Source organism: Thunnus maccoyii, chromosome 5 (genome assembly GCF_910596095.1).
Source record: "Thunnus maccoyii chromosome 5, fThuMac1.1, whole genome shotgun sequence".
Classification (NCBI taxonomy): domain Eukaryota; kingdom Metazoa; phylum Chordata; class Actinopteri; order Scombriformes; family Scombridae; genus Thunnus; species Thunnus maccoyii.
Genome location: NC_056537.1, coordinates 2,194,843 through 2,210,268, shown reverse-complemented (window position 1 = coordinate 2,210,268; position 15,426 = coordinate 2,194,843). Strand labels below are relative to the sequence as shown.

At 41.8% G+C, this 15,426-nt stretch overlaps 1 protein-coding gene across 1 annotated transcript; it reads right to left on the bottom strand.

The window, feature by feature from the left end:
• Positions 1-2,408: 2,408 nt before the first annotated feature.
• On the bottom strand, positions 2,409-12,967 carry LOC121896784 (ankyrin repeat and SOCS box protein 15-like). The gene is made up of 10 exons (XM_042410805.1): positions 12,717-12,967; positions 10,648-10,755; positions 10,519-10,556; positions 8,615-8,746; positions 6,940-7,098; positions 6,584-6,829; positions 4,757-4,928; positions 4,023-4,566; positions 3,608-3,761; positions 2,409-3,509 (listed from the first exon to the last, which is right to left on the bottom strand). Exons 2-10 carry the CDS (start codon positions 10,749-10,751, stop codon positions 3,352-3,354), a joined length of 1,707 nt encoding a protein of 568 aa, XP_042266739.1. The 5' UTR covers positions 10,752-10,755; positions 12,717-12,967; the 3' UTR covers positions 2,409-3,351.
• Positions 12,968-15,426: the final 2,459 nt, after the last annotated feature.

Here is a 15,426-nt window from a genome sequence, read left to right as displayed (position 1 = left end):
CCCCTACTGTTCATCTCTTTTCTTCATCTGTTTGCAGCGTGTTGCGGCTTATTCTCGATGCCAGCGCAGGGCCGAGAGCTGTCGGCATCTATTTATAAGAACGTGTTCTCATTTTACCGCTAACTGGGTCTGGAGAGCTGATATCTGACTGTGGTTTTAATGGACTTTATCAAAGAACGCCAGCTGCTGCCAGACAAAAACAATAACGTGATCTGATGTTGTTGTCATGTAGCTGTTACCATGCGTGACATCGCTGAACTTGTCTTATCACAGCTGAAAACAAGAGACAATCAGCTTTAAAGATTTTTAATTGACATCCTGATGTGTCAACAACCAAACAGTAATGAGGAGCTTAACAGATTTATAGTTGTACAACTGAAGGTAAATACAGATTCATTAGATTAATGAGAACAGACAGAAACTCAATCAGTGTTCACAGAGTTCCTCAATATGGCTGCTGCAAGGTGTTTATGTCACCTGAAAATCCTTTGATGCACTATTTAGTCCTTGTTTTATTGTCTCACTTTAATCTGTAAGTGATTTGCTTTGTTTTAACACATTAACACAGGTGCCGGTTCCAGCTGCCTCAGATCAGACCTGACTTCCAGTTGGTGTCAACAGTTTGGAGGTCGTTCAAAACAACGTGACCTCCGACTGTTATCAGGTTCTCCGGTGACCTGCCAGAATGTGAAGCCACGTCGTTGTTGTTGTTGTCGTCTGTGCAGGTCAGGAGGTTAAATTTAGAGTCAATCTGCTTTCACTGTCTGTCTGCTTCCTCTCTGTGTTCACTGCAGTGGTGGAAAGTAACTAAGTACATTTACTCAAGTACTGTATTTAAGTACAGTTTTGAGGTACTTGTACTTTACTTGAGTATTTCCATGTGATGTTACTTTCTACATTTCAGAGGGAAATATTGTACTTTCTACTCCACTACATTTATTTGACAGCTTTAGTTACTTTTCAGATGAAGATTTGACACAATGGATAATATAACAAGCTTTTAAAATACAACACATTGTTAAAGATGAAACCAGTGGTTTCCAACCTTTTTGTCTTTTGACGTCTTACAAAAAGCAGTGTGTAGTCGGGGTCACATTTCACATGTCTATGAGTTGTTAACAGCTCCACCAAATAGTGATTTTTCCCTCTAAACTTCTCACATGCTTTCATTTCAATAAATGTTCAAATGATCCAATATTTCAGCAAAAATCAAAGATTAGAGAAAAAGTCCAAAAACTGAAAACAGATTTGTGTATCAGAACTTTGTTTTTTCTTCTTTCCTCTCCCATTAATCATCTCACCACCCGTCAGATTTATCTGCTGACCCTTTGGAGGGGCCCGACCCCTAGGTTGGGAACCACTGGACTAAACTAGCTAACTGTATATAAAGTAGTGTAAACTAGCTCCACCTCCAGCAGCTACAACAGTAACATGCTGCTCTAACACTGATGCTTCACTATTAATAATCTAATGATGTCATATATAATAATATATCAGTCAGAGGGACCAAACCACTACTTTTACTGCAATACTTTAACTACATCAAGCTCATAATACTTATGTACTTTTACTGCAATACTTTAACTACATCAAGCTCATAATACTTATGTACTTTTACTGTAGTAGGATTTTTCATGCAGGACTTGTAATGGAGTATTTTTACATTGCTGTATTTTTACTTTTACTTAAATAAAGGGTCTGAATACTTCTTCCACCACTGGTTCATTGTCAGTGTGTGTAGTTGGTCTGACTGTGACTGTGGTGTGTTGTGTAGAAGATAAGGACAAACTTTCCCCTGACTGTCTTTAAGCAATTTATTTCCCACCCAGCAGCAACAGCAGCTGTAGTTGTGAAGACACAAAGCATTCACAGGGTTTCTCTTATATAAATATTCTCTGTGTGTAACATCATGAGTAAAGTCACTAGATGCTCCACGCTAGCAAACACGCTCTCAACAGCAAACAACACAGCAGCCCTGCAACACACACGCCGCGACGCGCTTCTGCCCAGATTAGGAGATTTATGCATGAAAAGCTCTAAAACATAACGATGTTAGTGCATTGACTTCACATGTCTTTAAGTAACTTCTCATTTACAGCAAAAATACAGACAGCAAAGAACATGCATACCTTCCAGGAACAGTAAACAGGAATTAAAGCCCAGTTCAGTTTGTAAAATAAGACGATCGCTGTACTTCCTGTTATAAACATTTTACCTTTATGGAAAGGTGTCCAATCTTTACATTAAATCAAATTTACTTATTAACACAATTTCATGAAAAACATACTGACAACTTGTCAACAACACTTAAAGGTGCAGTGTGTAGAATTTAGTGGCATCTAGCAGAACAGACTCAGCAGCATTATGATGTTTTAATTAGTGTATAAACACCTGAAAATAAGAATTGTTGTGTTTTCTTTACCTTAGAATGAGCCTTTATATCTATATATGGAGCAGGTCGTCTTCCACAGAGGCCACCATGTTTCTACAGTAGCCCAGAACGGACAAACCAAACACTGAGGGGAGTATTCAGTTGGTTGCAATCTGCAACTTCACCACTAGATGCCACTAAATCCTAAATACCACATACTACATGTGCTCAGCATGTGATCAGCAGCTGAACGTTACAGTCAGAGCTGATTATGTTCAGCTACAGGCCACAAGATGGGAGTAAAACCCCAACTAGACACTCAGAAGGCTCCAGGAACGGCAATGCTGGTCGGTTGGTCCACCAGTTTGGTTCAGACTGAAATATCTCAACAGCTGCTGAATGGATTGTAATGAAACTTGGTACAGAAACACATGATGCCCAGAGGATGGATTATAAAGACTTTAGTGATCCTCTGACTTTTCCTCTGGTGCCACCAGTAAGTCAAAGTTTTACTTATCCAGTGAATAAACACAAAAAAAATCATGGTTTGCAGGCAATGAATCATAATAGCACAAAAGTTTAATTAAATACAGTACAAATGTATTTACAACTGTTAGACATGTGATAAAAGAAACATATTTCTAAATACTGATAATATTCTAAATTCTCAAATAGTGACTGAAACCTTTATTTGTTTTTGGTATGTCAGCAGAAGCAGGCACGTCTTTATTTCTAATTTCCTTTATCGGTTTTTAAAGTACACTTAATCATATTTTCACATTTTCTGTTGGTGCAAAATCAACCATTTCTCCATGTTTAATTATTTAATGATTTGGCCGGCGATTTACTGTTTTTCTTCTTATCAACAAATCTTCTGTTTGGATCTAGAATAGCTTATTTTAATAGACCTGTTACACAGAAGTAAAGAAACACAAAGTCATTACTGACATTTAAGACTCGGTAGATCTGAGAGAAATCCTTCAGTTTTCCCTGCAGATGATTTTGGCGTACAGGTCGTTCTCTTTGAACAGCAGGTAGTCCTTCAGCCTGTTGGGCAGATGAACAGACATCACGTCGCTGCAGCTCAGGTGTTTCCTGATCACCACTCTGCACAGCTGGGACAGAGAGCGAGGGTTACCTGCATCACAGAGAACAGGAAACATGTTACGTTCTACCAATAGAGCAGGAAGAGCAGGTACGTCTGCAGCTCTTTGGCTCAACCAAGAGTTAACTCACATGTGGTCCTTTGAATGTGAGGCCACTCCTTGTGTTTCTCCAGGATCTTCGTCATCCTGCGGCAGAGAGAAACTTGACCGACGTAGTCGAGGAGGATCGAGGCGACGCTGCCAACCAGGTTCACCAGCCAGGAGACGCTGATGAAATCACAAAACTGGACAGAAGACGATTCGACACATACAGACTCAGAATCAGGTTTATTGCCAAGTAGCATAACAATCCAAAATACAAGCTAAGAGGAAAAGACAACTACCACAAAAGTCAGGTGTTCATAAATAATATAAATATAATTTCAGTTTTCAGTCTTTGCTGCTTGAATAAATCCATGATAAACAACAATAAAACAAAAGATATATCAGGTAAATGTTCGTGTTAATTCTTCAGTAAAAAAATAAATAAATAAAAAAAAACTCACAGCAAGTTTTTTCTCCTGACGTTGTGCACAAAAAGACTCACTCAGGTGGTCCCAGTAACCGTAATGGTTACAACGGAAACACTTCTCGGCGTCGTAGCCGTTGTTGAGCAGCAGCCTCATCATCACCTCGTCCCTCAGGCAGTACTGCAGCGCCGTTGGGAACACGGTGTCGTTCACCACCGTGAAGTAACAGTTCACGTCTGCTTTGGCCGCCAGCAGCAGCTTCACGATCTCGTAGCGCCCCGACCGGACCGCCACCAGGAGGCAGCGCAGCGGGTCCAGATCATGTTTGGCTCCAGACTTCAGCAGTATCTCGGTACATGCCGCGTCCCCGTTGGAGACGGTGAAGTACAGCGGGCTTCTCCTCATGTCTCCGTAGTTTTCAGAGATGTGAGGAGCTAACAGCGCGTTGACGTCGAAGCCTTCCTCCAGCAGGAGCTCCAGGCAGTGGCTGTGGCCTCCGTCGGCGGCGGAGTGGACGGGGCTTTGGCCCGACAGTCGCAGAGCACGTTGAGTGGTGATTGGGATGAAAATCCTCAAAGCTCTTATTGAGAAAATGTGTAGATCATTGTAAAAGAACCGCAAAACATCAGAGACTAACATACATGAAATCCAGCCAGTCTGAACACTCAACATACTAGACGATCTCTTGTAGTGATCAACCCTGACCTCGTGATGTTTGTCATTCAAGAACAACCAAACCGTGTGAACGTCTGTAACATCGACCTACTCACAGGTAGTGTCCCTCGTAGGCCGCTCGGTGGATGGGCAGCTGGGAGCTCAGGTTGTGGATGTTGGGATTTGCTCCGTGTTGCAGCAGGATGTCGATACAGTCTGGGTTCCCCGAACCTGCAGCGTCGTACAGGACGCTGTCACCATTGGGCGCCTGGGCGTTTACATCAGCGCCTTCATGGTAAAGCAGAAAAACAAAGATAGCAAACAGTTTCAACAGTAACCTGGATGGTTTCATTGATCTGTGGCATTTGCAATCTATTTCTTAAAGGGCAAACCACCAATTTTTGCATATTTTACAGTATATTGTAATATCTTCTCTGGCTCAGGAAGAGCTTTGTCAAGTCTGAAAAAATAACCCTGATGATGTCACAGTGATGTAATCAGGGTTAACTCAGTTCGGATTTGGGGGACACAAAGCCTGAGCTACAAACTGAAGTTTGAAAGATGTGGGTGTTTGAAATTTTTTAAATTTTTCTCATCGTCCAGTCTGGTAAACTTCGTCTCTTTTGCTGTGACTTCAGTGCCACATAAGAACAAACTGTTTCTAATCTGAAGACATCAACAGACAGACTGAGTCACAATCAGTTTTTATTTTCTATTAATGTTTTGCTCCACGCAAAATCTTTTATCTATTTATCTGCCTTTTGACACAGGGCCGTGTGTTTATTAGAGCTTGTTTGCTTAAAACAAGCTGAGACTATTTTTTTTAAACCTTTATTTATTCAGAGAGGTTTCACTGAGAGGCAGCCTCTCTTTAGCAGGAACAGCCTGATCACATCGACACCTGAAAGCTGCCGACTACAACCACAGTCTGACCTGCTGACCCCTGAGCAGAGTAGTTGGGGTTAAGAGCCTTGCTCAAAGGCACCTCAGTGCTGGTAACGAGGGAGGACAGGTGCTGCTTTTTAATTTTCAGGGATTGAACCAGCATCCCAAGCTCGCTTCTCTAACCTTTAGGCCACCTACAGCTCCGTACTTTTACTGTAATGACTAATCCATTCAGTAAAAGTTCATAAAACCAAAACCTGGAGGCTAAAAGAGACTAAAAAGCTTCATAGAGCTGATGAGAAATATCTGTGGGTTCACAACTTTGAATTTCATCCACTGTTAAGATCAAAAACAGCCTACTTATCGCATCACTACTCAGACATAAAATGTATTTAAACACAACAAATAGACAATAATGGAAACATATAAGGACACACAATTTTTCAATCATAAAACAACAATCAGGAGCCCAAATGAACATTAAAGCTGTTTTTCTTGCTGTAATCATTCCTCCTGTTCATACTGACCATTAGAAGATCCCTTCATAATGACCTTACAATGGAAGTGATGGAGGACAAAATCCACAGTCCTCCTTCTGTGCAAAAAATGTATTTAAAAGTTTATCTGAAGCTAATATGAAGCTTCAGCGTCCAAATGAGTCAAATCAAGTAGATATCTTTCAACGTTACAGTCTTTTTTGTGCCAAAGTTCCTCTTTTTGTTACTATACTTCCACCTGCAGCTCAACAGGGAAACACTGTCCGAGGAAACACAAAGAGGGAATTTGATGCTAAAAAGACTGTAAATGTGTCAGATATCCACTTGATATGACTAACTCAGACTGCTGAAGCTGAATAGAAGCTTCACACAGACTTTTAAATGACTGTGTGGACACACTGTGGATTTTGGCCTCCATCACTTCCATTGTAAGTGCAGGAAGTGAAGGATCTTTTAATATCCAGTATGATATCACTGTTCATATGGACACCTGACTGTTGTTTTAATAGACTGACTCCTGAAAAGAACAGAAATATAACATGTGTTGTATTATTGGTTCACCATATTTGATGAGGAGCTCCAGGACTTCAGGGTGGCTGTACTCTGCAGCGATGCCCAGAGGAGTCACTCCATGCTGGTCTGTCTTTGTGACCTGACCTCCGTTCTGCAGCAGGAGCTTCATAACAGGAGCCCAGCCGGCCCTGGAGGCCTCATGCATGGCCGTCCACCTCTTCAGACACACCTGCTCCACCTGAGCTCCTGCAGCTATCAGAATGGAAACCATCTGGCAAGATCCGGCTCGGACTGCTGCACAGAGGACACGAGAGATTGAAGATGGACAAAACCTCCCCAGAGGTTTTCTCTCAGGCACCGCCACAAGACAGGAATACACTAAAAAGGGGGGACGGTGGTCTGACCTAGAAGCAGAGGAGATTCGTTGTTGCTGTTGGTGTTGTGAGGAGAGGCTCCGTGGTCCAGCAGCATCTTCACGTTCTCCACCAAATCGGCTTTCACTGCTAAAGTCAGAAAGGTCTCCCCCTCCAAAGACTTCTCCTCCAGAGTCAGACTGAAAGACGCTGAAGCAAACAACAGAAGTTACACATTATTTCACTGAACCGACACTTCTGTGCCAGTAAATACTGACTTTAATGAGACTGTCGGTAAACAGCAGTTATTGAAAGCCCGAAGATGATGAGAAAAAACACATTAAATAGTGAAAAAATCAGATACATGTAGATTATATTCATGTTGTTTTATGTTTCACAAATAAGGATTAATTGTATTTTGAATATAAATTAAAAGGAACCAATTAAATTATTATTTATACTATTAATAAAATGAAATTAAACAATTCAATGTCAAGAAAATTTAATTTAAAAAGAGGAGGTGTAGACACAAACGCTTGTGCAGCAGATTATATTATGAGCATGAATATTTGTATACATTATTAATGTACTAGATCTTGTTGTGCTTTTGTAGGTGTAAATATGTTTTTATGCCTTCCAAGTACATATATTTTTTTATATATATATATATATATATATATATAATGAAACATATTCATCCTGCCAGGATGTCAACAATCTACGGAGCCCGGGAGGGGTCACGGAGAAAAAAATAAATAATTCATGCTCTCGATTTAATTAATAAATAAATCCATTTCACTGTGGATCACTTGGATTGAATAAGGTTTTACTTTGATCTTGGACTAAGATATGTGGATCTACTTTAAGTACAACAGTGTGCAGATTTCATCCAGTTCATGTAAACACGGCTTCAGGGTTGTGAACATGAGTCCAAACCTTTGACTGAACCACCTTCGATCCAGCTTGGATCAGTAACTGATGTTACAGGGAAAACGTCTTCTTCAAACCTCTGGCTGACTGGCAAAATTATTAAATTAAGAGCACTAATTAATCATTTGAGAGCACAACTTTTTTATTCTCTGTGGCCCCTTCAGGCTCCGTAACATTCAGCAAAAAGTAAACAGAAAAAGTCTCGTTATGCTGCCATCTAGTGTTTAAAAATGTTCACTCTGACATCACATGATGAGAAATGTTCAGTGTCCTGTGAGAGAAAAAGATAAAAGGCTATTGATTACATGTGTGTGTATCCTTTAATCTTTTCATGTTCAAGTAAGTAACCCAAATGAAGCCCTTTCAACTGGCTACCGTAGGAGAAGTAAGCTTGAATTATGTGTGTCTGCAGAAAATAACAACTTTGATCTGTGTAAGACAATCAATCTTCTGAGTTTCAAGGTAATACATCTTATCTCTGATGTACCAGTAAGACAAACTCCCAACCTAAAGTTGGAAGAACTGAAAGCAAGTCTTTCAGCAAGAGATGCTTTTCATTCTTCCCATGAAGCTTCAATAAACTGAGACTTCATTTGTGGTGTGCGGAGATCTTGACTGAAGGGTTTTTGTTTTTATTCTATTTATTTCTGCACTGAGCTGCAGGTGGAGATAAACTGAAACATGGAGCCCAAATTACTTTTTAATGTCAAATTAAAACCTGCATCATTAAAAGCAGCTGCTTTATTCTTCTTTTTCACATCTGACTATGAAGTAAAAGTTTGGACCTCTTACCCACCGTACAGCACCATCTCCAGGACCGAGACCAGAGGTTGAACCGCCGCCCTGTGCAGAGGATACAGGCCGCGCTCGTCCACCTGACTGAAGGCTGCTGGGAAATCACAGAGCTCCTGCAGCGCCAACAAGTCGCCTGCAGAGACAGTTTCAGTAAAGAACAATGCTGTCAGGATCCACATCTGTTGTAAACCAGGACCACATTTCCCAACAACCACGTTGCTTCCTGAACTCTGTGTGTCCACAAATTGTAATTAATCCCGTGAATAGCGGTCAGACGCAGACTCTGAACAAACCACAACAACTATGGAGGAAAGGTGGAGTTAGATAGAGCTTGTCATCATTGCTGCTTTAATATAACAGTATAATAACCTCCTTGGCTGTTGTCATGTTAAGTTTATGTTACATTTGTGAAAAAAAGAAGAAATTAAAGCTGCAGTATGTGTTTTTTCTTATATTTCTTAGCTGAAATATGCTCCCCAGTATATCTTATCTTTATTGTTAGAGCCATTTGTATCTCTGTGTGTGTTAAGGTCATTCCCTGGTTGCCACAGTAGGTGGCATATTGGACAGCAGCATATGGAAATGCATATGTAGAAGAAGAGGCGATGACTCCTCAGGTGTGCTGCTTACCGGGAGAAGCACACAGTTTTTTGACCGCCGTTTAGAGGCTAATCTTTAAGCCTTTTTTGTTTGTTTTCATGCAAGTTATAGATGTAAGTGTGTGTATAGCAAATGCTTTATTGGTGCACGGTGGTAAATAAATACATCTTAAGCGCAAGTCTGCAGATGTTTGATTTACTTCGTGGAGCCGCTGCATGACGACGCGTCAATCACATATCTCCGTAACAGCCCCTCACTGTGGCTTAGGTTTTTTTTGTTTTGGCGAAATCAAGTCACTACATTTAAATCTTTATATCTTTTTTACACTTTGCTCATAATGAGCTTATTTCTGTTTTCTTTTGGATTTGAAAATTCAGTTCAGCTGAAGCCTCTAATCGTGACGGTTGGATTTATGGGACAGTTTTGGTCATCAGAGCAACATGCAGAGAAAAATCAAACACAAGGGAACGAAAACCCAGTAAAAACTGTTTCCCTTCATCTGTGCCATCAACCCCCAGTATAAACCATTAAAGGATAAAGCTGGTGATTTTCTATGTTTTTCTTATTTTCAACAAATGTGAGTGATGGGAGCCAAAATGGGTCCAAACCAACAATGAACTGATCTACTAACAAGTATTGTGTGTGTATCAAAGCCTGATATATCTTATTAAAAACACCTCAGTGAGTCACACCGCTGCACTGAATGACATGTTCCTGTTAGTTTATTTAGAAACGGCTCCAAAGTGTAATAACAGTGATCATGTTTTGAGTCTCTGGAAGTATTTCCATGTCAGGAAGAGGCCACCGTGACTGTGTGAGGACGGGCTTCTCTTTACAGTTAACAGTAAAGATTGATCAGACTCTGACCCAGATATTGCAAATTTCTCAAAGAAGTTTGGTACAAAGTCAAGACTTTGTGATATGTAACACAACAAGTCAGCAGAGCGGCGTCCTCGTGCTCGCACGCTGGTCTCTTCCTGACACAGAAATACTTTCCAGGGACTGAAAACCTGATCACTGTTATTAGTCTTTGGAGCCGTTTCTAAACAAACTAATGAGATCAAACCCTGATGAAGGAACATGTCACCCAGTGCAGCGGTGTGACTCACTGATGTGTTTTCAATAGTTTCTGGACAACAATGGAGGAATAAGATATATCAGGCTTTGATACACACACAATACTTGATAATACTTGATTTGTTGACAAGAAGAAAAGTATGGGAAACTACCAGCCTGATCCTTTAATGTTGCATTTTTATCTTTGCCATTGTAAAGTGCGATATAAGAAACATATGTGACATTTACCTCGTTCAATGGCATCCACAAGCTTCAGAGCCTCTCTCCTAAGCATACAGAGGGGAAGAGAAACACACATTTTAAAGAAAATGCCAGACTGATGATGACTGATGAAGTTTGTGTTTGTTGTTGTTGTACCTCCCTGACGCCACCAGGTGTCCTCTCTGACACGACTCCTGAATGCTCATCTGAACGTTGTAGTCCAGAAGTTCATCTTCATCCATGTCATCAGCTGCATCCATCCCTCTGACACGATACAGATGCACAAAATCACAACTTCACCGCAACAGAGCAGGGTTATATGAAACTGAATGTTGCCCAGTGGTGGAAAGTGACATTTACTCAAATACGTACTGTACAACTTTGAGAAGATGAAACCAGTGGTTTCCAACCTTTTTGTCTTTTGACGTCTTACAAAAAGCAGTGTGTAGTCGGGGTCACATTTCACATGTCTATGAGTTGTTAACAGCTCCACCAAATAGTGATTTTTCCCTCTAAACTTCTCACATGCTTTCATTTCAATAAATGTTCAAATGATCCAATATTTCAGCAAAAATCAAAGATTACAGAAAAGGTCCAGATCAGTCAGAGGGACCAAACCATGACTTTTACTTTAAAGGTCCCATATTGTAGAAAGGGAGATTGCCATTTCTTTTTTGATTATAAAGCAGTAGGTGCTATATAAATACTGTGAAAGTATTAATACACTAAGTCCATGAAGAAATGCACACAGCTCGTATTCAGAAACTGTGTCTTTAAACCAGTCATTTGGACTTCCGTAAGGTTGTGATGCCTTGGAGGGGCGGCCTGCCCCTCTGAAAAGAAACAAAATAGGTTTATTTATGTTATTTACCTAATTTATGTGCACCCGTTTCATTGCAGCTCAGTGTGAGAGTCTCTACTGCCTTTTGCTGTCATTTTGCTGACACACAGTGGAGCAGAGGAGAGACAGACAGCGGAGCAGAGGAGAGACACACGGTGGAGCAGAGGAGAGACAGACGGCAGAGCAGAGGAGAGACACACGGTGGAGCAGAGGAGAGACAGACGGCAGAGCAGAGGAGAGACAGGCAGCGGAGCAGAGGAGAGACAGGCAGCGGAGCAGAGGAGAGACACACGGCGGAGCAGAGGAGAGACAGATGGCGGAGCAGAGGAGAGACAGGCAGCGGAGCAGAGGAGAGACACACGGCGGAGCAGAGGAGAGACACACGGCGGAGCAGAGGAGAGACAGGCAGCGGAGCAGAGGAGAGACAGGCAGCGGAGCAGAGGAGAGACAGACAGCGGAGCAGAGGAGAGACACACGGCGGAGCAGAGGAGAGACAGATGGCACAGCAGAGGAGAGACAGGCAGCGGAGCAGAGGAGAGACACACGGCGGAGCAGAGGAGAGACAGATGGCGGAGCAGAAGAGAGACAGGCAGTGGAGCAGAGGAGAGACAGGCGGCGGAGCAGAGGAGAGACACACGGCGGAGCAGAGGAGAGACAGATGGCGGAGCAGAAGAGAGACAGGCAGTGGAGCAGAGGAGAGACAGACAGCGGAGCAGAGGAGAGACACACGGCGGAGCAGAGGAGAGACAGATGGCGGAGCAGAAGAGAGACAGGCAGTGGAGCAGAGGAGAGACAGACGGCGGAGCAGAGGAGAGACACACGGCGGAGCAGAGGAGAGACAGGCAGTGGAGCAGAGGAGAGACAGATGGCAGAGCAGAGGAGAGACAGGCAGCGGAGCAGAGGAGAGACAGACAGCGGAGCAGAGGAGAGACAGGCAGCGGAGCAGAGGAGAGACAGACAGCGGAGCAGAGGAGAGACAGATGGCACAGCAGAGGAGAGACAGGCAGCGGAGCAGAGGAGAGACACACGGCGGAGCAGAGGAGAGACACACGGCGGAGCAGAGGAGAGACACACAGCGGAGCAGAGGAGAGACACACGGCGGAGCAGAGGAGAGACACACGGCGGAGCAGAGGAGAGACAGGCAGTGGAGCAGAGGAGAGACAGATGGCAGAGCAGAGGAGAGACAGGCAGCGGAGCAGAGGAGAGACAGACAGTGGAGGAAAAGCTGCGCAGTTGTTGGATGTCAGGAAGCAAATTTGTCATTGCACCGCCCTCCAAAGATTGGATAACATAATCCTCAGCAGTGGCCATCGTAATTTACTGGTGAGTTTTACCCAGAGCCCTGGTTTTACCTAGCTACAGACTAGGCTACAATCTACATTACCTGTGGTTGGCCTGGACGTGCGTCACTCAGAAAACAGACAGCCAATCAGAAGAGGGGGGCACTGAGCAGACACAAAACAGCCTGTTCCTGGTCGATCTCCAGAGAGAAGATTTAGAGAGAAGATGTAAAACTATATTGAGAAGGTCTTTAAAGTTACTTAAAACTACAAAAATATCTTCTTATGGATATCAAGACTTCAAATAAAACACCATAAAAGTGTAAAATATGGAACCTTTAATACTTTAACTACATCAAGCTGATAATACTTATGCACTTTTACTGTAGGAGGATTTTTCATGCAGGGCTTGTATTTGTAATGGAGTATTTTTACACTGCTGTATTGGTACTTTTACTGAAGTAAAAGATCTGAATACTTCTGCCACAGACACACATTCAACAGCAGTCTGAGAAGAAAGTCTGTTTTGTTTGGAGTAAACTTCCAGAGTTGCACTGAAATTAGCTGCTTTCTCTTTACTGAGCTTTTAGTTTTTTTTGCTATAATATGCAGTCAGCTGTACTTCAGGACACTTTGCTGGATGACCTTGTTATTGTTGATCAGATATAACACTGGTGATCCATGCACTGTAGTGATTTCATACTCTTATTAATTTTACATCTTTTATGTACAGTAGAATCTGCAAAAACATGATTTAAAAAAAGCTAAAAATGTGTCGTTCTCACCTGATAAATGTGTCGGTGTTGGAGTCACAGGACGGAGCAGCAGCAGCACAGTGTTTGTGTTATGGCTGAACTGCCCCCCCCCTCCACCCCCACCCTCACAGACACACACACACACACTCAACCGCACTATTTATAGGTGTCACCTGTTCCAGTGTATTTAACATGTAGGCCAATCCACAGCACCTAATGGAGTGTAATGTCACTCTGCGCACATTTTCCACAGCTAATGACAAACTTTAATGACCCGGCCTGTCACATGAATATTTATCGTGTCGTTATGATTCATCAGACGGCGACGATGTTTTCGCTACAGAGGAGATGAGTCCGCTGTGTGCTCAAATGCTGTCGGACAACAAATAAATGAGAAACCTGCTGAAATAATGAAGAGGTTTGAAGAGCGAAATGACTTGCTTCTTAACCTTTTCTCCATCTGCTGTAGATTTAAAGTCTGACCTTTGACCTCCTTGTTGTTCATTAGTATGCTGACGCTCACTCAAACTGATTCTTTCCTGTCATCAGCATTAAATTTATACTTTTTGTCTGTTTACAACAAAACATTATTGTGGGAAACTGTCAGTGTCTTTCTCATCGTGAACATTTAACTATTTCGTTTCTCTTGTTGCTGTTTGATAGTGTTGTGCTGTGAATTAAGAGCTAGCATGTAACTTCCTGCTGTATTGTTTCTGAGTTGTTAGTACTTCTTTTGTTTTATTCTGCTCTGCTAAAGTATATTTCAGCCAGTTTCACCTGTGTGTCAGTCTAGACTTCACATCCTGAGGACTGGTCAATCATTTAAAGGACAGGTTCACCATTTTTCTTGCTTTAATCATTCCTCCTGTTCATACTGACCATTAGAAGATCCCTTCATAATGACCTTATAATGGTAGTGATGGGGGACAAAATCCACAGTCCTCCTTCTGTACAAAAATGTATTTAAAAGTTTATCTCAAGCTAATATGAAGCTTCAGCGTCCAAATGAGTCAAATCAAGTAGATATCTTTCAACGTTACAGTCTTTTTAGTGCCAAAGTTCCTCTTTTTGTTACTATACTTCCACCTGCAGCTCAACAGGGAAACACTGTCAGAAGAAACACAAAGAGGGAATTTGATGCTAAAAAGACTGTAAATGTGTCAGATATCCACTTGATATGACTAACTCAGACTGCTGAAGCTGAATAGAAGCTTCACACAGACTTTTAAATGACTGTGTGGACACACTTTGGATTTTATCCTCCATCACTTCCATTGAAAGCACATTTGAAGGATCTTTTAATATCCAGTATGAACAGGAGGAATGATTACAGCGAGGAAAACCTCTTTCACTGTTCATATGGACACCTGACTGCTGGTCAAAAATTGTCAACCTGTCCTTTACCTGGTTTAGAATTGAGTGCACGTGTCAGCCTTCGTTGTGTGAAGATGAAACTTGAGTTAAGACCTGCAAGCATTGAACTAAATCAGTTAAGTACAGACTACTGTTCATATTCTGTATCTTATCACTATGTGTTTCCAGTTAGTCTGGTTTTATATTGTATACATACATATATGTATGTTGCCTGGCACCAGGCAACAAGCTCATTGGTTCCTATGTTACAAAAACAGCTCAACAAAATATTATTTCATTTTTGATTTCAAGGATCAGTAACGGTCACTGTAGCTTTGGAAAAACAAACAAGAGGATGTAGTGCATTTGTTGGGAACTATTTTCAGCAGATGAATCCACATTTAGTGCTCTAGTGAGTAATTCTGGCAGCAGGACCGTGTGTGTGTGGGATTGAATCAAATAAACCACAGTGTGGTGATGAAGGAACATGTCACCCAGTGCAGCGGTGTGGCTCACTGATGTGTTTTTGATCTACAGTAATACAAGACAATACAATACCTCAATTAATTGCTTTTTATGTTTTGTCTTTTAATTTGACGTGTTAAAGAGTACGTATCATGCCCATTTCCAGCTCTATATTTATATTCTGAGGCTCCACTGGAAAAACTTCTTATTTATCTTCTACTGGTCCTTTATGCAGCCCCTC